Raw genomic sequence first — 21,544 nt, 5'->3', positions numbered from 1 at the left:
TGAGTGCAGCCGACCTCAACTCCAAGTTCACTGCTCTGCTCACTTCGGTCGCGATGCTTCCCGTCGCCGCCCGATCCCCGCGGACCGCGCTCCTGGCCCTGCTCTGGGCTCTGCTCCCAGGTGAGTGGAGGACAGGGGCTGCTCTGGCGAGCGCTCAAGCGGTGGGAGGACCGCCCCCCCCCCCATCCTGGCTGAGGTCCAGGCCATTCGTATTTAGGTAGTTGTTTAGGGGAAAGTGCGGCTACCACCCACATATAATAATCAGTGAATACATAGATAAGTGGGACAAAAAATATCTGTCTGTCTGTCTCTCCTTTCTCCTCTCTCTAAAAATCAGTAAGTCACCCTAACCGGTTTGGCTCAATAGATAGAGCGTCGGCCTGCGGACTGAAGGGTCCCAGGTTCGATTCCCGTCAAGGGCATGTACCTTGGTTGCGGGCACATCCCTAGTGGGGAGTGTGCAGGAGGCAGCTGATCCATGTTTCTCTCTCATCGATGTTTCTGGCTCTCTATCCCTCTCCCTTCCTCTCTGTAAAAAAATCAATAAAATATATTTTTAAAAAAATTTTTAAAAAATCAATGTCAAAATTTTAAAAACGAAAGTCAAGGCCAGCCTGTGTGGCTCCGTGGCTGAGCATCGACCTGTGAACGAGGTTTGATTTCATGGTCAGGGCACATGCCCAGGTTGCTGGCTCGATCCCTGGTGTGGGGCGTGCCGGAGGCAGCCGGTCAATGATTCTCTCTCATCATTGATGTTTCTATCTCTCTCGCCCTCTGCCTTCTTCTCTAAAATCAATAAAAATATTTTTTTAAAAAAAGAAAAAAAATCAACCGCCATGGGTTCAAATCCAGACCCTGCACCTCCATGTGTGGCCTGGGGCTACAGGCTGAGCCTCCCGGAGCCTCCGTTTTTCACCTGTAAATGGAGAATGTGATGTCAGTGCGCACACTTTGCCTCGGTTGTTCCTGACCCAGCACAGCTGGCAGTCGTGTGATGGGGGACGCTTACCCTCTGAGCAGGCTGGGACCCCACGCAGCAAGCACAGTTTCTTCCTCCTTTCCAGCCCTTGGGGAAGTCCAGACCTGCTTCTGCTCAGGGGAATTCCAAGCCTGACTCGCCCAAGGAACACAGGCTGAGAAGTGAGATTCCGAGGCACCCCTCCACCAACTCCAGAGGGGGGCGAGAAGGGGAACAGAGAGTCTCAGAGGGTGATAGGGTTGGGGAGCAGGAGAGTGGAAGATGGACACCATGGTTACCAGCTTCATAAAACGTTCTAACACAGACTGCAGTCCAGATTCTGCCACTTTCTGGCTGAGTCACCGCCCCCCTCCTCCCCCCCGCCCCTCCAGGCCTCACCATTTTCCTCTGTGAAGTGGGAATGAGCCCAGGATCATCCTCGGAGAGCTGTTTTCACATCTCTCCCACCCAAGATAGAGTGGGCCCAAAGCGGAGGGCAGGAATCTCTGGGGGTGGGGTAGGAGGGACGGGTTCAGACATTTTTTCAGCTTTGGAGGCACCAGGGTCTGAGGGAGCTAACACAATCCCTCTCCTTATCTGTGGCTTCTTGCTCCCTGCCCTGTCCTAGGAGATACTTTCAGTAACAGGGTTCGGAGGACTGTACTTACAGATGGGGACACTGAGGCAGGAGAAGGGAGATCACTTGTCAAAGAGAGGGAGGAACCAAGGTGATGAGAATGCGTCCATCCCCAAAGGGCTGCCCCCGCTACCTGACCTCTTGGGAGGGAGGACAGTGATGCTATGTTCCTCCTCTGCTGAAATCCTCCAGTGGCTCCCCATGGCCTTCAGAATGAAAAACACATCCTTGGCATGGCTTCCACGGCCTGCGTGATCTTCCTGAGCTCATTTCCCCTAACTCTTCCCCCTTGCTGACTTGGCTGCAGACACCCTGCCCCAGGACCTTTGCACTTAGGACTCATTTCCCTTTTCTCTGGATCGCCCTTCTCATCATCCATATCTGTGCTCATCCACAACCCGGTCATCAAGTCACTGTCCTGTCACCCAGTGTTGTTGTTTGGTTTTTGTCAGAGTTCTTATTAACATCAGTTATTAATTATCTTGTTTGCTCGTGAATTTTTCTGCCTCCCACACTGATGGCAGAGAGTTCTGTCTTATTCAAGGCTGTGCCCCCCAGCACAGGCTGGGGACCCAGGAATATCGATGAACCCAAATTGCAATGCCTTTCTCCTCTTCACACTTTTGTTCCAGGGCCTGGAGGTGCCCAAACATCAGTGCACCCCAAAGAAGTCATCATACCCCGGGGAGGTTCCGTGTTGGTGAACTGCAGTACCTCCTGTGATCAATATACCCTCTTGGGCCTGGAGACTCATTTGGATAAGAAAGAAGTGGCCAATGGGTCCAACTGGAAGATGTATGAACTTAGTTCCGTACAAGGAGACACCATCCCATACTGCTACTCAGTCTGCCACAACGACCAGTCGGAGGCTACAGTGTCCCTCACTGTGTACTGTGAGTGGCTGGGCCCAGGGGCTGGGCTAGGCATGCTGGGTGGGGGAGGTGGGCAAGGGAGTCCATAGTGGGCTGGGACTGCCTTTGAAGTTTGGTGGTGGGGCCAGGGAGGGTCTCACTGAAGGGCAGGTGGTCACATCTTCGGAAAGCCTCCTTGTCATTTGAAACCTCTCCTTGAGCTTCCTTGGGTGCACTTAAGGGTATCTACAGGGATTCAGCACATTCAAGAACTGTCTCTCTAGACCAGCGGTTCTCAGCCTGTGGGTCGCGACCCCTTTGGGGGTCGAACGACCTTTTCACAGGGGTCGCCTAAGATCATCGGAAAACACATATATAATTACATATTGTTTCTGTGATTAATCACTATGCTTTAATTATGTTCAAGTTGTAACGATGAAATTGGGGGTCACCACAACATGAGGAACTGTATTAAAGGGTTGCGGCATTAGGAAGGTTGAGAATCACTGCTCTAGACCTCTGACAAGGCCCTAGATCTGACTCTTTTTTTTTTTTTACAAACTTGGAAGGCCCTCTGATTTCTTTTTTTTTTTTTTAATCTATTTTATTGATTTTTTACAGAGAGGAAGGGAGAGGGATAGAGAGTTAGAAACATCGATGAGAGAGAAACATTGATCAGCTGCCTCCTGCACACTCCCTACTGGGGATGCCCGCAACCAAGGTACATGCCCTTGACCAGAATCGAACCTGGGACCCTTGAGTCCGCAGGCCGACGCTCTATCCACTGAGCCAAACCGGCTAGGGCTAGATCTGACTCTTTTATATATATGTACTTGAGGCCTGGTGCACGAATTTGTGCATGGGTGCGGTCCCTCAGGGGTGGCCTGCGGGGATTGGGTCCCAGCTCATGCCCTCAGCCTTGAAGCCCCGCAGCCCTGCCTGGCACCCTGCCATGGCCGGTGCCACCCCCTCACCTGCTCCACCATCTGTGGGGCGATCAGCAGGGCAATCAGCCCCTGGCTCACACCTGCCTTGGCCTGGCACCACCTGCTCACCTGCTTCACCATCCCACTGCTGTCCCATGCTGCTGTCCCGCTCTCCACGGGGCCCATTGGGCTGGCAGCGCCTCCACTGCCAGTGCTGCGTCTCTGACTCCCGCCATGTTCTGCACCGCCCCCTGGTGGTCAGTGCACATCATAGCAAGCGGTGGAACTCCTGGTTGGACAATTTGTATATTAGGCTTTTATTATATAGGATATATATAATTGATTTCGGAGAGAAGGGAGAGAGAGAAACATCAATGATGAGAATCATCGATTGGCTGTTTCCTGCACATCCCCTACTGTGGATGGAGCCTGCAACCCAGGCAGATGTCCTGATTGGGAATCAAACCATGACCTCCTTGTTCATAGATTGACATTCAATCACTGAGCCACACCAGCCAGGCAAGCTGACTCTTATGTATTTATTTTTATTGTGTTTTAAGATATATATCTTTATTGATTTCAGAGAGGAAGGGAGAGGGAGGAAGAGATAGAAACATCAATGGTTAGAGAGAATTATTGATCAGCTGGCTCCTGCACATCCCACACTGGGGATTGAGCCCGCAACCTGGGCATGCGCCCTTGACTGGAATTGAACCCGGGACCCTTTAGTCCACAGGTGGACGCTCTATCCACTGAGCCAAACCAGATAGAGCCAGCTGACTCTTTTTTAAAAGATGCAAATTAAAACTAGCCCCGAAGTGAAGTTTTCTTCACTCATTGGCAACAATGGAAAGAATTGATAACAGCTGCGCTGACAAGACTGCGCTAGCAGGCCATCCTGGGACATCGCTGACGGGTTGGGAGCATGAGGAAGCACAGCCCCAGGCAGGGAAGGGGCTTCAGTTCTCCAGGTGACACATGCGCGTGCCCTCTGATACAGAAACCCGACTCCTGGGAACTGGGCTTGCATGTGTCCCTGCTCAGAGGGGACTGGGGGTGGGCGGGATTATTCTGCAGCTTTGTTTGTAAGGACAAAAGTTTACAAGCTGCTCAAACGTCGGGGCTGGGAAATGACTGTGGGTTGGCTATACAGTGGAATAGTATGCAGCTGTGTACACGAATGAGGAAGTTCCTTGTGTCCCCAAAAGAGAGGGTGCTAGTTGCTGCACACTCTGAGACGCTGCAGTCAAACTCAGAAGGAAGGTATGCCCAGAATGAGTGGCATGCCATTCTGTGTGTCAGGGAATGCTGGAGTAGGGTGAGGGAGGTTGTGTTTACTGAAAGAAATGACCATATTAACTGTGGAGGGCGGGGGGGGGGGGGGAGGGGGGCGTTCCAGGAGAGGGCAGGAATGAGTTTTTTCTCCTTGTGTCTTTTTTTTTTTTTTTTTCCTTTGGGCATTTTGAATGGTGAGAATGAGTGACTATGACCATAGGCAATAAATAAAATTCAAATTAGAACAAAACAAACCAAAAAGGAAGGAAGGGAGGAAGGAAGGGAGGGAGGAAGGGAGGGAGGAAACTGGTCACCTGGCTTTGGGATTAGACAGCCTTGGGTTCCAGTCCCATCATGGCCCTTACTAACTGTGTGACTGTGGGGGACCTGGCTTCTGGGTTGACTTTCACATGAGACCTCCTGGGATGGGGATGGGGATGCAGTAAGGCATGAAGGGCATTCCATCTTCATGGTGTCTGGGCGAGGAAGCCTTTGGGCGAATATCAGTTTTGCTTTTGATATGGAGGATGTTTGAGCAGATGCTGGCCAGATGAGGGAAGTCCCCAAACATTCCCAGGGGCCTCTGAAAACCCCAGGGAACTCCCTGGAAGGCCCTTCCACAGCTCAGCCTGGTCGTTGAAAGCCCAGCACTTCAGGCGTGAGTTCCTGCCTCTGCCACTTACTCTCTCTGTGACTCTAGAGACCAGACTGTGCCTCAGTTTCCAGCTCTGTGAAATGGAGCAGGTAGCAGGCGCACAGCAGGGCTGTCCGCTGGGAAACACTCTGGCTTGGGCCTGCCCCGCCCTCAGCGTAACGGCAAGGGGCTTCCCTGGGTGGCTAAGCTTTCTCGAGAAAGGTTAGAGTGGCCATTTGTGCAGGAAGTGACCCCTAACCAGGCCTTGAAGGGTGCACGGGAGCTGGTAGACAGGCATTCTGGGCAGAGGGAACAGCCTGGGCAGAGGGAACAGCCTGGGCAGACGTTTGGAGGGGGAAACATGCTGATCCGGGGTTGGGCAGGTCGGAGGGGCTGAACATCAACAGATGAGCGAGACTGGAGCTAAGGCTGGCAGTTCCTCGAATGCCAGGCTGGGGAGTTGGGCCCTCTCCCCAGGGTGATAGGGAGCCACACTTCAAAAGTGTGTGAGCAGGCCAGGGATCTAGAGAGCAGAAGGCCAGACTGAGGGGAAGCCAGAGGACAGTTGGCTGAGGGCCTTGTCCAGGCCACACATTTTGTGGGCAGTGGCTGCTTACAGGAAAGGAAGGGCAGACAAATATTTGAAGAGCAGTGTGACCAGGACTTTGTGAGGGACTGAAGGTGGGGGGTTGGGGGTGTCAAGGAGAGGTACAGGCAAGACAGACCTCTTCCGGCAGCCTGGCTTACAGTGCAAAGAGCCAGGTTTGGAGACATGGGGGCTGAGGTTTAAGGAGGCCTCTCGTTCTGCAAATTGTGGTTTGCAGCAGATGATTAGATGTCAGAGCTGGGTGCCTGAGAGTTTTCTGGGCCTTTAAAAAAAAATTCTTTTTTTTTTAATTTTAATGATTTCAGAGAGGAAGGGAGAGGGAGAGAGAGAAACATCAATGATGAGAGAGAATCATTGTTTGCCTGCCTCCTGCATGCTCCCTACTGGGGATCAAGTCTGAAACCTGGGCATGTGTGCTCTTGACCAGAATCGAACCCGGGACCTTTCAGTCTATAGGCCAAAGCTCTATTCACTGAGCCAAATCGGCTACAGCTCTGGGCCTTTTTTTAAAAAAAAACAACAACAACAGATTTGAAGTGCGTAAGTCAATGAATTTTAGTGTTTATAGAGTTGTTCAACCATCACCACCATCTAATTTAAGAACATTTTCATTACCCTAAAAGGAAACCTTATGCCCATTGCCACTCACTCTTTCAATTTCTTAAATGGATTAATAATAGTCCTACCTCCAGTAGCCCCACTTTACAGCTCAGGAAACTGCGTCTCCGTTTCTGAGCCCTGAGGGCTGGGACTGTTCCAGAGGCAAGTCACTCACCCTCAGCCCATAGCAAAGAAGCCGAAAAGGAACCAAACCCAAGCCCCTGACCCTTTAACAGCATTGCCAAGTGATATTCCTGGGCCTCTTGAGAAGGGAACAGTGACCCGGAGCCCTCAAGACCCCTCCCTGGGGAGCTTGGCGGTCTCAGTGCTAAGTCACAGCTCAGCAGGGCTCTGCTAAAATTTTCATTGGCTGTTCAGGCTCAGAATTCTGTGACCTGGTGCAAAACGGAAACCCTGGCCTGTGGAAACCGAGCCCACAAGTTGTATCTTCAGGGCTATTCAGAGTTGCCTTTTGGGTGTCTGTGGGTGCTTACTTTTTTTTTTGGTTCTTACATGTTTAACATTTCAGAGGGTCATACAGCACATTCAGGAACTTCTTTCTCGCTCTCTCTTTTTTTAAAATATTTTTTTATTGACTTCAGAGAGGAAGGGAGAGGGAGAGAAAGAGAGAAACATCAGTGATAAGAGAGAATCATTGTTTGGCTGCCTCCTGCACGCCCCACACTGAGCAACCCAGTCATGTGCCCTGACCCGGAATGTAACCGTGACCTCCTGGTTCGTAAATCGAGCTCAACCACGGAGCCATGCGGGCAGGGCTGGAACTTCTTTCTCTTGAACGTGGGCTCCTGAAAGGCCTCCAATCAGTGTGTGTGGTTCAAACTTATTCCTTCTAATAAATATAGAGTGCCTACTGCGTGCCAACAAACAACATGAGGGGGCAAAGCAGACACAGATCCTGCCTCCGGGGATCACATTTCATGGGAGGAAATCGAGGAGAAACAAGTTCACTGAGTAGATGATCTTGTGTGTCAGAGAGTGAACGGGTGCTACAGAGAAAAATAAAGCCAAGATAGGGGAAGGGGGAGCAGAGGTCTCTTTCTCTCGTTTATTCTGTCTTTTTTGGTTTGGCTTTTTAGTTTTCTTTTTAAACAATTTTTATCGTTTTAAATTTATTTTTCTGTTCTTAATTTTGTTTGTTTGAAGAGCAGAGGTCTTTTTAAAAACAATCTCTAGCCCTAACCGGTTTGGCTCAGTGGATGGAGCGTCAGCCTGTGGACTCAAGGGTCCCAGATTCGATTCTGATCAAGGGCGTGTACTTGCTTGTGGGCACATGCCCAGCAGGGGGTGTGCAGGAGGCGGCTGATCTATGTTTCTCTCATCGATGTTTCTAACTCTCTATCCCTCTCCCTTCCTCTCTGTAAAAACAAAAAACAAAACCAATCTCTACTGGGCAGCTGAAATACTGTATTTCACTGGACACCTGGTGATACACTCCGAGGTTCTTTTCTACTTTTCACTCTCAGAAGCTGCAGTGAATAAAAAAATGGTTTGCCCTTTCACAACCACTTGGGGACTTCTCACTGGTTTCCCCGAAGTTCTTAACATTCCTGAATGACTCAGGTGGTTTGGGATTAGTCAGCCTCGGGGTGTGTTTGGGGCGTGAGGCTCCCTGGCCCAGGTATGGTGTCCCTGTGCCCCCTGCTGGTGGGTGTCCTTCCTGTCCAGCTCACAGGACACTCCCTCTCCTCTCCCCCAGGGTTCCCAGAGCGTGTGGAGCTGGAACCCCTGCCCCAATGGCAGCCTGTGGGCGAAAACCTCACCCTACGTTGCCAGGTGGAGGGAGGGGCGCCCCGGACAAACCTCTCCGTGATGCTGCTCCAAGGGGAGAAGTTGCTGAGCCGGCAGCCTGCGAAGGGGACGCCTGTGGCTGAGGTCACGGCCACAGTATTGGCACGCAGAGGCGACCATGGCACCAACTTCTCTTGCCGCACAGAACTGGACCTTCGGCCCCAAGGGCTGGGACTGTTCCAAAACAGCTCAGTCCCCAGGCAGCTCCGAACCTTCGGTGAGGCATTGGGAAGTTCTCAGGGCAGGCTCAGGCATTGCTCCTGCTTGGGGTGCGGGGTTCCTGGGAAGGAGGCGCTCCTGGCCTTGAGGGTACAGAGAAGATAGTGACCTAGATTGCAAAGGCTTCTGGGAAGAGCATGTTCTTGGCCACTGGGGTGGGGTGTTGGGGGATGGGCCGCCTGGGCCACAGGATCTTCTGAGAAGGCTGTGACCCAGGGTAAGGGGTACGAGGGTCCTGAGTCATAGATGGCCAAGTTGCAGAGTCTCCCGGGGAAGAGGCGTTCCAGGTGACAGAATGAAAATGCCGCGGGAAAGGGCTTCCGTTCCCCTCTGTTCACACCCACCTTCTCTGGCCAGTCCTGCCAAAGGTCCGCCCACACCTTGTTACTCCCGGGATCATGGAAGTGGGCACACAGCGGTCCGTGACCTGCTCCCTGGATGGGCTGTTTCCGGCCTCAGAGGCCCAGGTTCACTTGGCACTGGAGGACCAGAGGCTGACACCCACAGTCAAGTACAGCAAGGACTCCCTCTCGGCCACCGCCTTGGTGGAGGTGGCCCCGAGGGATGAAGGCGTCCAGCAGCTGACCTGTGCAGTGACCCTGGGAAACCAGAGTCAGAGGACGCGGGAGAGTGTGACCATCTACAGTAAGTAGGGACGGGCCAGAGCTCTGGACGCGTGGGGCCAGACCTAGGGGCGGGGCTCACTGCGTGCTCCTCCCCCAGGTTTCCCAGCTCCCAACTTGACCCTGAGTGAGTCTGAAGCCCCCGAGGGGACTGTGGTGAGCGTGGAGTGCAAGGCCCATGCTGGAGCTGTGGTGACGCTGATCGGGGACCCAGATGAGCCTCCATTTCCGAGTGCCCAAATCATGCTGAATGCCACTGCTGAGGACAATGGGCGTGGCTTTGTGTGTTCTGCTGCCCTGGAGGTGGCCGGGCATGTGCTGCACAAAAACAAGACCCAGAAGCTCTTTGTCCTGTGTGAGTAGGGCTGCTGGACAATGACCCCAAACCTCCAAGGCCCAGGCCCTACGACTCCATGAGCTCATGTCTCTGGAGCCTACCCCCGCCCCTGCCCTGGGTTGCCTACCTAACTCCTCCAGACCTGGGTGGTGAGAGGGGTTCTGGTCCCTGACCCGGCCCCCCTCTTGCTGTGTTTCTCTAGATGGCCCCCGACTGGACAAGGAGAATTGCCCAGGAAACTGGACTGTGGAGGAAGGCCTCTCGCAGATCCTGAGGTGCCAGGCCTCGGGGAACCCAATCCCCAAGCTGGACTGTCGCCGGAAAGGGGATGGGGCTTTGCTGCCCATCGGGGAGCCGAGGCCTGTCACGCGGGATATTTCGGGCACCTACGTGTGTCGGGCCACCAGCCGTCGCGGTGTGGCCACCCGTGAAGTGGTTGTGAACGTGATCTGTGAGTGCCAGTGCTGGGGACGGGGCTGGGTTGGGCAGGGTCAGCGAGTCTGGCTCAGCCCCCAACTCCCCTTACTGTTCGCCCTACAGATCAGCGGAGTAACTTGGTCACCATCATTGCAGTGACAGCCCTCATCCTGGGCATTGCAGCCACAGGGGGCACAGCCGCTTACCTCTATAACCGCCAGCGGAAGATCCGGAAGTACAGGCTACAGAAGGCCCAGGAGGCGGCCGCCATGAAGCTGAACACACCACCGTGAGCCCGTCCCTGGACAGGGCCTCCACCGGTGGCAGACTTATGCCATTCAGCAGCACCCACCTTTCTAGAATGCCAGGAGAGAGGATAGAGGCCTCAGCCAGAACACAGGCAGCGTTTAGGGTCATGGCACCTGCACACCATGGCACATTCACACCTGACCTGTAGCCACAGGACTGAGCCAAGACTCAGGGGCAAGACTATGGGCATGACTGTGAGGGATGGCAAAGGCTGGCCTGCCAGAGGTGTGTGACGGAGATATACCTCTGACATGGGGACACCCAATGGAAAATATTGAAACTCACCCTCCTGCATGTGCCAAGGCCCTACAGTCCTGAGAGAGAAGTAGCCCTGCCCAGACTCGGGCAGCATCGAAACGAATTCCCACACTTCCTCTGACAGCTCTGACAGTGCTGTCTACTGACTGGTCCCAGCGCTGGATGATGACATATTTATTCATTTTTCTATTACCAGATATATATTTGTAAATAGTGGGGGGGGGGGTTAATTGATTTTTCATTGAGAGAGGAAGAGAGAGATATGAGATCTGCTGCCTCCTACAGGTCCCCACCCCCCCCCCCACCCCCCACTAGGACCCAGCTGTAACCCTGAGGTGTGCCCTGATCTGAACAGAACCAGTAACCTCCTGGTGGATGGAACAATGCTCAATCCACTGAGCCACACCGGCCGGGCCAGTTACCAGATATTTATTAGTGCCTTCTGTGTGTGGTAGAATGGTAAACAAGAGGAACAGAAGTTCCTGCCCTCAGGCCGCTCAGTCTGATCTCATTCAGGGTCACCAGGTACCGATGTATTGACTTGCAAAAAGACCCGGTGGGGTGGAATTTCCCACTCCATTGGCCAAACTGCTTCCCCCCCTCCCCCACCCCCCAAGCAGGGAAACCAACATGGTTTAGCTGGTGACAGGACAACCCACTGGTGCTGACCTCTGTTAGCGGCCTCCACCCACATGCGCCTCTGCTAGTGCTCACAGTGACACCTGGTGACATGCTTAAACACGAGTGTCCACTCTGTGATAGCTAAACCAGAGGACCCCATGGAACTATGCCCGACCCGTGTGTCCCTGCTTTGTCCTGTTTCCATCTCATTGGGGCCATGTTAAGAAGCGAACGCTGGCAGCTCCAAATTCCCGAGGGCCCTGCAGACAGCTGGGGTGGGGCTGATTTCCAGCTCTTCCTGAAGCCTCTCCCTTGTGTTAATAAAGCTTTTTTCACGGGCCCAGCCTCTTGTGAGTTGAGGGGAGGTGCTCCGTCCAGCTGGAGCTCTTCCTAGCTGCCCTGTCCTACTTCCTCCCTCCAAGGAAAGGCTGCTGTTCAAGGCCCATTCCTGAGGCCCTAAACCAAATCAGGGCGTATTGGTAACTATTGAGACTCTGGGTAAAATTAAAGACCTCTCTCTGGAAAAAACACACACAAGTTTGGTTTAAAATGGGGTCTGGAATCCCATTCTTGAGTGGGGGGGGGGGGGGGCGGTATATGTCGCAGGGATCCTGGCCCTCTAAGAGCCTCTGTCTCTCCGGGTGGGGCTGAGAAGGCGGGGCTTTGGGCTTTCTTATCTGCAGAGCCAGCCTGGCTTCCTGGCGCGGGGTCTCTCACTACCGGCTCTTTGCCATGGGGTTTCTGCTTCCCCTCTCACTTCTGGTTTTGCTGGCGGTAGCTTGCCCGGGAGGCAGGAGCGCGCGGAGGTGCTGGGCTGCGCGGGCGCAAAGCCCCGGAGGCAGCTCTCCCACGCTCTCCGCGACCACAGCGCCGTTCTGGATGCGCATAAGCCCCAATTTCATAGCCGTGCGGCCGGGGAGTTCGGTGTGGCTCAACTGCAGCAGCAGCTGCCCCCTCTTGGAGGGTTCCACCCTCCAGACTGGGCTGCGGCGGGGCCAGAAGCTCAGCGGGCCCAGCTGGGTCTCCTTCCAGCTGCTGGATGTAAGGGCCTGGAGCTCCGAAGTGCACTGCTTCCTCACCTGCGCAGGAGTAACGCGGGGGGCCACGGCCAGGATCCACGCCTACAGTGAGGGACGAGGGTTGGGCCCTGCTGGGGAGACGGGAGGGGGACAGAGATGGGGCAGTTGACAGTCGCGCTAGGGGGCGCCCGCGGACCTTGCTCAGCGGCCCCCTCTTGCTTTAGAACCGCCTCACCGGGTGATCCTGGAGCCTCCGGTCTTGGAGGGCAGAGAGTACATTCTGCGCTGCCACGTGACGCACGTGTTCCCCGTGGGCTTCCTGGTGGTAACTCTGCAGCGTGGCGGCCGGGTCATCTACTCCGAGAGCCTGGAACGCTTCACGGGCCTGGATCTGGCCAACGTGACGCTGACTTACAAGTTCCAGGCTCGGCCCCACGATCTCTGGAAGCCCGTGACCTGCCACGCGCGCCTCAATCTCGACGGGCTGGTGGTCGGCAGCAGCTCAGCACCTGTGACGCTGACATCCATGGGTGAGGCATCCTTGCAATCCTGGGGACTTGAGGGTGGAGAAGGGTTATGACCCCAGGAGGGGCACTGGCCCAGCTTGAGCTCCACGTGTGTCATCACGCCTCCGACTGCGCCATTCCTAATTCTCACCTCCTGCCCCCAGCTTGGAGCCCTGCGTCCAAAGCCTTGGCTTCCACTTCCATCGCAGCCTTTGTGGGGATCCTTCTCGTCCTGGGGGCCGTCTATCTGCGAAAGTACCTACTGATGCAGTCCGAGGTGTAGAAGGGGATGGCCATGCCGGCTGAGTCGGAGCAAAATCTGGGACAATTTGGAGACCCCTCCTAAGTCAATAAAGCCTTCCTCAGTCAGCCTGTCCCTCGGCATGAAGGTCCCCCATTAGGGCACCGCCTCGGAGAAGTGGTCTTTTTTGGCCTTGTCACAATCACTTTCTCCAAGTTCCTTGTCTCCCTGAAGGTACCCGGGGGTCCCCAATCCTTCTGCATTTCCAGCCGGTGTAGTAAACACATCTCCCGCGGGCATTATCAGCGCGGTGCAGATGGGCAAAGCCTAGGCGCCGGAGGGCCTTGGGTTGTGGGCGGGCTTCTGCTGACTGGCTCCGCCACTACCGCGCCACAGCTCTGATTGGATGTTTTGTTTCCTCTCCGCCCTCCTCCCCTTTTCACGTTGATCCCGTACTTTTCTGGAGGACCAGAGTGGGTCTACCACTGACTTCCATAGTTCACTTGTTAGCTCTGGGGACAAGAGCACAAACGGGCGGGCTCGCATGTACATATCGAGGGACGTGGATATGCAGACAGGGTACCCAGGTGTTGACTGCTGGGAAGGAGCAATCAGATGGTCCACGTGGCGTGGCACAGACTCGCGTTCTGGCAACCTCCTGACAGTCATAGGACCCGGAGGCCCGGAGGCCCGGATGCGGGATCAAAAGTATCAACAGGTGGTCTCTTGGGCTCGCGTGGACACAGTCCGAGTGTGCACCGGCTGCGGGCACGGCCCTGCGGCCCAGGGCTCTGGCCGCCACGCGGAAAGGGAATTCAGGGGTGCTCTTCCGCAGCTCGTGCTCGCACACGCCGCCGAGTAGACACGTGCCCGCTGCACTCTGGGTAAATACAGACCCGGAGCCGAGCCAACCCTAATTTAGACGCCCGCGAACGCCGCTGCGCACGAACACGTGCTGCTGACTCGCTAGCACTTCGGTCTCCGCCCCCTCTGTCGCTTGCGGGGGCGCAGCCGGAGGGGTACTGGGGACTTGGCTGTCATCCTCAGCTCCACGGGGTCAAAAGAAGAAGGAAGGCATTCCACACCCGCCTCTAGAACTGTGCCCACCTTGTCCTGCGCTTCCCAAATCTCTCCTAGCCCGTAAATCAATTCCGGCACCAAGGGGCGTTGGTGGGAGGGGCAAAATATGGGGGCGGAGCTCGGAGTCCAGCTCATTTTCACAGCATCTAAACTAGGGGTGGAACAGGGGGTTGAGATGGTCAATCCAGCATTTCCCCCGACCTCCGCGTCGCCTCCGGGGATGACGCGAGAGCTCCAGGCCGCCCCAGAAGGCTCCGGGCGATGGGGCCGGCTTCCACGTAGACCCCGGGGGTCGCTAGCTCCTGCCCGCACGCCTTCACCGAGGCCGGGAGCCTGGCGCACGCTCGCCCTCCCGCCTCCCCGTCGCCTCTGCCGCCTCCCCCTCCTTGGAAACCAAGTTACCAACGTTAAACCAATCCCTGAGCGCAACTCTGCCTCCTCCACACCCCACCCGCCGCGCCGCGCTGTCCTCGAGCTCAGCTCAGCGCTCGCGCTCCCCTCTCCTCCGGTACTTTCCCCGCGGCGGCGATGCCAGGGCCCTTGCCAGGGCTGCTCCGGGCGCTGCTCGGTCTCTGGGTTGCCCTGGGCCTGGGGCTCATCGGCCTCTCAGGTAAGAGCCCGTCCCGGCTCCGGGTGGACAGGGCGGGGGCGGAGTTCCCGACCGGAGAAGAGGCCACATGCCCCTCCCGGCTCCGCCCTCGCCTCGCTCCCACGCTTCTGCCCCCACCTTGAGCCGCGGGCTTTCTTTATATCTCTCTCCTTCCAACACACACCGGAGACACAGCTTCTCGACTCCTCGCTCGCCCAGATCTCTACCATACCCCCTTCGAGATCCTGGGTTCTCTTCTGCACCCAACCTTGCACCTCGGAGACCCGGTGTCGCCGGGGACCTCCGCACGCTCTGCTATGCACCATGGTCCACGGATTGGCATCTTACCCACTTGCGGCCCGCGAAGACCCGCTCTCTCCATCACTCAGAGGCTCTGTTCCCTCCCGCCCTAGGCCTGGCAACCGCGTTCCTCGATGTTTCCGCGGTTCCTTTCTTGAGCCTAGCCCCGCGACCTCCTTTCGTGTTCTTCACCCGGGTTTACAGTCCTCCCTCATCCTTGATTCAGCTTCATTTCTCCTTTGCCCTCCCCTCAACCTCAGTCTCCCCTTCTCTCCGTGATAACCCTGAGAACCAGTGGTTCCCCTTCCCCCACCTGGGGTCCCCTCCTCCCAGGGGTGCTTGGGTATGGCGAAGATCCCATCCTCCCTCTCACCTTCCCCCATCCCTCCTCCCATGCGTTCCCACCACCCAGCTGGCACCTTGCAGACCAGGGCCCTCCGCTGCCATGTCCCAGAGGCTCCCTATAGGTTGTGCCCTGGGAGCACGCCTCCAAACCTGAGGCCGGAGCAAGACGCTGGACTGGAGTTCTCTGTCTCCGGCCTCTGCTCCTTCCCCGGGAATGCCTGACTCAGCCCAGGGGCGCTAAGATGCCAGAGAGTGGGTTCCCAGGCTGAGCCCGCATTTCTCCGGGCAGCGGTCGCGCAGGAGCCTCTCTGGGCGGACCTGCAGCCCCGCGTGGCGCTCGTGGAGCGCGGGGGATCGCTGTGGCTGAATTGCAGCACCAACTGCCCGCGGCCCGAGCGCGGAGGCCTGGAGACCTCGCTGCGCCGGAATGGGACCCAGAGGGGTTTGCGCTGGCTGGCGCGTCAGCTGGTGGACATCCGAGAGCCAGAGACCCAGCCGGTCTGCTTCTTCCGCTGCGCGCGGCGCACACTGCAGGCTCGTGGGCTCATTCGTACTTTTCGTGAGTTCTCAGCGGCCACGCTCTAACCCCACTACTTTCCCTCCCTCCCAGGCCCCGCCCCCTGGGTCATGAGGTCCTCCCCTTCAGGCCCCTTCTTCTGGATCCCCAAACCCGCACCTCTCGGCCCTTGGGTACCACCACACGTTTCCAAGAACCTGGGTGCCTCCCTTGCAGAGCGGCCTGATCGTGTAGAGCTGATGCCCCTGCCTGCCTGGCAGCCTGTCGGCGAGAACTTCACCCTGAGCTGCAGGGTCCCTGGCGCTGGGCCCCGTGGGAGCCTCACAGTGACCCTGCTGCGGGGCGCCCGGGAGCTGGTCCGCCGTAGCTTCTCCGGAGAGTCGCCCCGAGCGCGGGGCGCGGTGCTCACGGCCGCAGTGCTGGCGAGGAGGGAGGACCATAGGGCCAATTTCTCGTGCCGCGCCGAGCTGGACCTGCGGCCCCACGGCCTGGGGTTGTTTGAAAACCGTTCGGCCCCCAGAATGCTCCGAACCTTCGGTGAGTGGGTGTGGGGAGGTGAAGGGGACGCAGAGGGGCTGGCCCAGTGCTTGAGAAGTTCGGAGGCAGAGAGGTCCGAATTCTAATCCTCGCGCCAACGCTCACCAGCTGAAAGCCCTGTTCCTCTCCGGCTCCAGGATAGCGGGATAAGATCGTGCTCGTAAAGCGCTTAGTACACACATGGTGGGTGTTCAGCACGTAAGTTCAAGCTCTCTTCTTGGACTCCCAGCACTGTCTCCGGAGCCCCCGCGCCTCGCTGCCCCCCGGCTCTTGGAAGTGGGCTCGGAAAGCCCCGTGAGCTGCTCCCTGGACGGGCTGTTTCCAGCCTCGGAAGCCCGGGTCTACCTGGCGCTGGGGGCCCAGAGGCTGCATCCGGACATCATCCTCGAGGGGGACGCGCTCAGGGCCGCTGCCACAGCCACGGCGAGCGCAGAGCAGGAGGGCGCCACGCAGCTGGCCTGCAGCGTGACCCTGGGGCGCGAGAGCCGCGAGACCTGGGAGAACGTGACCGTCTACAGTAAGAGGGAGCGGGGCCGGGCCTCTCGGGCTTGGGGGCGGCGCCGGAGGAACGCGAAGGCGGGACAGAGAGTGCGTGGGGTCTTCATATCCGAATGGGCGGGGCAAACTGAGTGACGAGAGAGGCGGGGTCTGAGCGGCTGGGCGGGGCTGTGGCTTGACCACCGCCAAGTGGCGGGACGAGGAGGGGCGGGGCCTTAGCAGTTCGAGGGGCGGGGCGCCGTATCCACCGAGAGTTCCCGCCGATCAGGGGTGTGGTCAGTTGACTCCGAGGGAATGTTTCACCCCTAGGCTTCCCCGCGCCCCTCCTGACCCTGAGCGCGCCCAGCGTCCCCGAGGGGGAGACGGTGACAGTGACCTGCGCTGCTGGGGCCCGAGCTCTGGTCACTCTGGACGGAGTTCCGGCCGCAGCCCCGGGACAGCCCGTCCAGCTCCAGCTAAACGCCACTGCGAACGATGACAGACGCAGCTTCTTCTGTGACGCCACCCTCGAGGTGGACGGGGAGGTCCTGAGCAAGAAAGAGAGCACCGAACTGCGAGTCCTATGTGAGTTGAGCTCTCGCCTCCCCCCTGGTGATCTCCAGGGGCCTGCCCAGTCCCCGCCGTTTGTGGAAGTGGAGCCTTTCCCACGGTCCACGTGGAGCCTTCTCTACCCCACATCCCTGCCCGCAGACGCCCCCCGGCTGGACGATTCGGACTGTCCCAGGAGCTGGACGTGGCCCGAGGGCCCGGAGCAGACGCTGCGCTGTGAGGCCCGCGGAAACCCAGCGCCCTCCGTGCACTGCGCCCGGCCCGATGGCGGGGCGGTGCTGGCGCTGGGCCTGCTGGGTCCCATCACTCGCGCACTGGCCGGCACTTACCGGTGCACCGCGGCCAATGTCCAGGGCGAGGCGGTCAAGGACGTGACGCTGACAGTGGAGTGTGAGTGGGGGCGCCCAGGGTGCATCTCTCTGATGCTCAGGGTCTAGGGGTGGCCAGCTTGCAGGGACAAGCAGGAGCAAGGTCTCAGGGATGCCTCTGGGTCGGATTCTGGGGAAGGGACGAGGCTGGTGTTTGGGATTAGGGGAAGACCTTGCATGAGAAAGGGTTGGCGTGTCCATAGGAGTGTGTGGGCGTGGCATTTGGGCGGAGTCTCGGAAAAGTGTGTGCTTCAAGCCATCTAACAATTTTTAGGCTGAAGGTTGGAGCAGGGTCTTTGCAGGAATCAGTAAAAGGTGCCCCTTCATAGCTCATGAAGCCCCAAAACAATGCATGGCTTGACTGGTGTGAAACCCCTTTGGTTCAGCGTCCCTGTGCAGGGAGGGCATAGCCTGCCCAACCCTACGTGGTGGCCGTGGAACAGAAAAGAGGGTCTAGGGCAGCCGTGGGCAAACTACGGCCCGCGGGCCGGATCCGGCCCGTTTGAAATGAATAAAACTAAAAAAAAAAAAAAAAGAGAGACCATACCCTTTTATGTAATGATGTTTACTTTGAATTTATATTAGTTCACACAAACACTCCATCCATGCTTTTGTTCCGGCCCTCCGGTCCAGTTTAAGAACCCATTGTGGCCCTCGAGTCAAAAAGTTTGCCCACCCCTGGTCTAGGGACATTCGGTCGATGCCCAAACCCAACAACACTCCCCCCTCCAGACGCGCCAGCGCTGGACAGTGTGAGCTGCCCAGAGCGTATTACGTGGCTGGAAGGAACAGAGGCCTCGCTGAGCTGTGTGGCACATGGGGTGCCGCCACCCACCGTGAGCTGTGTGCGCTCTGGGGCGGCGGAGGTCATCGAGGGCTTGCTGCACGTGGCCCGGGAGCACGCAGGCACCTACCGGTGTGAAGCCACCAATTCTCGAGGCTCTGCGGCCAAAACTGTGGCCATCACGGTGGAATGTGAGCGGGGGCAGCAAGGGGCAAGGGAGGGTATGTTTGGGCAACTCGGGTCTGACTTTCAGTCCTTGCGTGACTCTCTGCTCCCCAGATGGCCCCAGTTTTGAGGAGCTGAGCTGCCCCAGCAATTGGACGTGGGTGGAAGGGTCTGGACGGCTGTTTTCTTGTGAGGTTGATGGGAAGCCGCAGCCACGGGTGGAGTGCGTTGGCTCCAGGGGCACCACTGAGAGGGTGCTGTTGCCGCTGGCACCTCCAGACCCGAGTCCCAGAGCTCCCAGCATCCCTAGTGAACCTGCCTCTGGTATCTACACCTGCAATGCCACCAACCAGCACGGCTCCATGGTCAAGATGGTGGCCGTGAGCGTGGAGTGTGAGCGGGGCCCAGGCGGGTGGGAGGAGGGTGTGCCCCGACGTGGTCCCTCCCTGACGCCCCCGTGGCTGCTTTGCAGCGCCTCCGAAAATGGATGAGTCCACCTGCCCGAGCCACCAGACGTGGCTGGAAGGGGCCGAGGCTGTGGGGCCGGCCTGCGCTGCCCTGGGCCGCCCCTCCCCACAAGTGAGCTGCTCCCGGGAGGGTGGCCCCTGGCCTCAGCGGATACACGTGTCCCGACAGGATGCGGGCACCTACCTCTGCTTAGCCACCAATGCGCATGGCACTGACACCCGGACCATCACCGTGGGCGTGGAATGTGAGTGGGGGCAGCACAGAGAGAGGGCCCTCAGTTCCCAGACAGGGACTTGTGCAGGGAGTTCCAGGGCACCTCCTCCCAGTCCCACTCTCGGGGACAAGGGAAGGGACCCAGAGCTGGGAGCAATGAAAACTCTAGGGAGCAGGAGCCTGGCCCCCCTCAAGTCCTGGGTCCCTTACCTCCTTCCATTCAATGAAGCAGTACCGACTACAGCCAGACTGTAGGGCAGTGGTTCTCAACCTTCTGGCCCTTTAAATACAGTTCCTCATGTTGTGACCCAACCATAAAATTATTTTCGTTGCTACTTCATAACTGTAATGTTGCTACTGTTATGAATCGTCATGTAAATATCTGATATGCAGGATGGTCTTAGGCGACCCCTGTGAAAGGGTCGTTCGACCGCCAAGGGGGTCGCGACCCACAGGTTGAGAACCGCTGCTGTAGGGGGTAGGGTTTCTGATAGGAGGCAGGATCCTCACCTGTGCATCCGAGCAGGGGTGGTGTCAGACTGTGGTGGGTTGAAGCAGGGAACTTGGTCATCCTCAGGGCTGGCGCTGAGCCCCAGTCCAACCTCCTGTCCCCTGCAGACCGACCAGTGGTGGCCGAGCTGGCCGCCTCGCCTCCAGGAGGCGTGCGGCCAGGTGGGAACTTCACGTTGACCTGCCGCGCGGAGGCCTGGCCCCCCGCCCAGATCAGCTGGCGCGCCCCCCCAGGGGCGCTCAACATCGGCCTGTCCAGCAACAACAGCACCCTGAGCGTGGCCGGCGCCCTGGGTAGCCACGGAGGAGAGTACGAGTGCGCGGCCACCAACGCGCATGGGCGCCACGCGCGGCGCATCACCGTGCGTGTAACTGGTAAGTGGTACCTGCGGGGGCGTGGCCTGAGCCTTGGGACACCGGACCTCCGGGTCAGTCCCCACGGATGAGATTGGAGGAGGCCAGGGTAGAAGTCAGGGGCAACCTTTCGTGAGAGGCTCTAATGGCTGGTTGGGGGTGTGAGGTGGAGGGAGGGGGAGCTGAATGAACTTCGCGGGAGGAGCCCTCCAGGGCTGTGACTGCTGGGGGGAGGGGCTTAGTAACTTGGGGGGAGGTTTTCTGCCTGGTGGAGACTTGGTCCAATGCACCCTCCACTGTGTGGCTGTACAGGAGAGGATCTGGAGAGGGGCCAAGGGCAGGGGATGGGAGTGGGCGCCATGACCAGATCCCTTCCCCCACTTCGTGTCACTCTGAGACTTGGTTCTTTCTGAGATAGAGGAATGACACGGTTCCCCCCACCCCACCCTCATCGTTTTGGGGGTGAGGGGAGTTGATTTCTGGGGATCTCTGCTCAGCCAGAGGCTTATAACCCCATGTGCTGGGTGGCATGTGACGTGGGTCATGGGTCGCACCAGCACTGGGGATGGCTCAGGCTTGGCATCTCGTCAGGGTGGGGGGAATCCCAAGCTCGTCCACCCTCTTTGAGGGGCTCCACCCCGCAGGTCCGTGGCTGTGGGTCGCCGTGGGCGGTGCGGTGGGGGGCGCAGCGCTGCTGGCCGCAGGGGCTGGCCTGGCCTTCTACGTGCAGTCCACCGCCTGCAAGAAGGGCGAGTATAACGTGCAGGAGGCCGAGAGCTCGGGCGAGGCTGTCTGTCTCAACGGTGCGGGTGGTGGCACAGGTGGAAATGACAGCGCCCAAGGTGGAACAGAACCTGATGGTACCGCAGAGACGCCTGCGGGGGGCGAGGTCTTCTCCATCCAGCTGACATCAGCGTGAGCCCACTACCCTCTCCCCGCAGGCCGGGGGATGCCCCCCAGACACATACGGGGGCTTATTTATTGTTCTATTTATTCATTTATTTATGTATTCAACTCCAGGATGTCACTCCCATTTTCTAACCCTCCCAATAAAGTTTTTATAAAGGACTCTGGGTCTGTGTGGGTGGTCTCCATGATGTGGAAGCAGCCCATAGGGTATTCATTCATAAAACTGTTTTGAAAAAAAAAACACCAAAAAAAAACCTGTTTTGATTTTGAGGGCCTACTATGTATTGGGTGCAGTTCAAGACATCTTTGCATGGTGCGACCTGGAACTTCTCTCCATTGCCCATTTCCTGTTCTCACCGGACCCCTGAGCCAGGCTGGGGACCACACTCCTTCCCTCTCCCTGCTGCTTATTCCTTGGCCTAGAACTGCCCTCCGATTGAACTAACTCTTGGGGGCAGGAGCTAGGGGCCTCCCAGGCCTGGTTCTGGACAGAGCTGAGGCTGCCTTCCCA

At 57.6% G+C, this 21,544-nt stretch overlaps 3 protein-coding genes across 4 annotated transcripts; all 3 read left to right on the top strand.

Annotated features, from left to right (window-relative positions):
* ICAM1 (intercellular adhesion molecule 1) lies at positions 1-11,603 on the top strand. The gene is made up of 7 exons (XM_081091163.1): positions 1-120; positions 2,228-2,488; positions 8,206-8,514; positions 8,874-9,161; positions 9,240-9,494; positions 9,679-9,927; positions 10,017-11,603. Exons 1-7 carry the CDS (start codon positions 54-56, stop codon positions 10,184-10,186), a joined length of 1,599 nt encoding a protein of 532 aa, XP_080947289.1. The 5' UTR covers positions 1-53; the 3' UTR covers positions 10,187-11,603.
* ICAM4 (intercellular adhesion molecule 4 (Landsteiner-Wiener blood group)) lies at positions 10,994-12,980 on the top strand. Its single transcript, XM_081091164.1, has 3 exons — positions 10,994-12,207; positions 12,325-12,630; positions 12,771-12,980. The coding sequence occupies exons 1-3, from the start codon at positions 11,814-11,816 to the stop codon at positions 12,887-12,889; spliced, it is 819 nt and encodes a 272-aa protein (XP_080947290.1). The 5' UTR covers positions 10,994-11,813; the 3' UTR covers positions 12,890-12,980.
* A 1,163-nt stretch (positions 12,981-14,143) lies between these two features.
* Positions 14,144-21,192, top strand: ICAM5 (intercellular adhesion molecule 5). 2 transcript variants are annotated; one of them, XM_081091162.1, is made up of 11 exons: positions 14,144-14,537; positions 15,451-15,720; positions 15,895-16,215; positions 16,445-16,732; positions 17,023-17,277; positions 17,404-17,652; positions 18,363-18,605; positions 18,694-18,972; positions 19,052-19,291; positions 19,879-20,145; positions 20,946-21,192. In XM_081091162.1, the coding sequence occupies exons 1-11, from the start codon at positions 14,456-14,458 to the stop codon at positions 21,041-21,043; spliced, it is 2,592 nt and encodes an 863-aa protein (XP_080947288.1). In that variant the 5' UTR covers positions 14,144-14,455; the 3' UTR covers positions 21,044-21,192. The 2 variants fall into 2 exon arrangements, with proteins under 2 accessions (XP_080947288.1, XP_080947287.1); XM_081091161.1 differs by having other exon boundaries at positions 20,769-21,192.
* The last annotated feature ends 352 nt before the right edge of the window (positions 21,193-21,544 follow it).

Source organism: Myotis nattereri, assembly GCF_964212035.1.
Source record: "Myotis nattereri genome assembly, chromosome: 5".
NCBI classification, from domain to species: domain Eukaryota; kingdom Metazoa; phylum Chordata; class Mammalia; order Chiroptera; family Vespertilionidae; genus Myotis; species Myotis nattereri.
Note: the sequence above shows the minus strand (reverse complement) of the source record. Positions and strands in the feature narration are given on the sequence as shown.

Bases quoted from the DNA above. Each gene is read 5' to 3' on its own strand.
- ICAM1 (XM_081091163.1), top strand. From the start codon at position 54: ATGCTTCCCGTCGCCGCCCGATCCCCGCGGACCGCGCTCCTGGCCCTG. The intron at 2,489-8,205 runs GTGAGTGGCTGG...CCTCTCCCCCAG, and splicing joins AGTGTCCCTCACTGTGTACT to GGTTCCCAGAGCGTGTGGAG. The intron at 8,515-8,873 runs GTGAGGCATTGG...TTCTCTGGCCAG, and splicing joins CAGGCAGCTCCGAACCTTCG to TCCTGCCAAAGGTCCGCCCA.
- ICAM4 (XM_081091164.1), top strand. From the start codon at position 11,814: ATGGGGTTTCTGCTTCCCCTCTCACTTCTGGTTTTGCTGGCGGTAGCT. The intron at 12,208-12,324 runs GTGAGGGACGAG...CTCTTGCTTTAG, and splicing joins GGCCAGGATCCACGCCTACA to AACCGCCTCACCGGGTGATC. The intron at 12,631-12,770 runs GTGAGGCATCCT...TCCTGCCCCCAG, and splicing joins TGTGACGCTGACATCCATGG to CTTGGAGCCCTGCGTCCAAA.
- ICAM5 (XM_081091161.1), top strand. From the start codon at position 14,456: ATGCCAGGGCCCTTGCCAGGGCTGCTCCGGGCGCTGCTCGGTCTCTGG. The intron at 16,733-17,022 runs GTAAGAGGGAGC...TTTCACCCCTAG, and splicing joins GGAGAACGTGACCGTCTACA to GCTTCCCCGCGCCCCTCCTG. The intron at 18,973-19,051 runs GTGAGCGGGGCC...GCTGCTTTGCAG, and splicing joins GGTGGCCGTGAGCGTGGAGT to CGCCTCCGAAAATGGATGAG.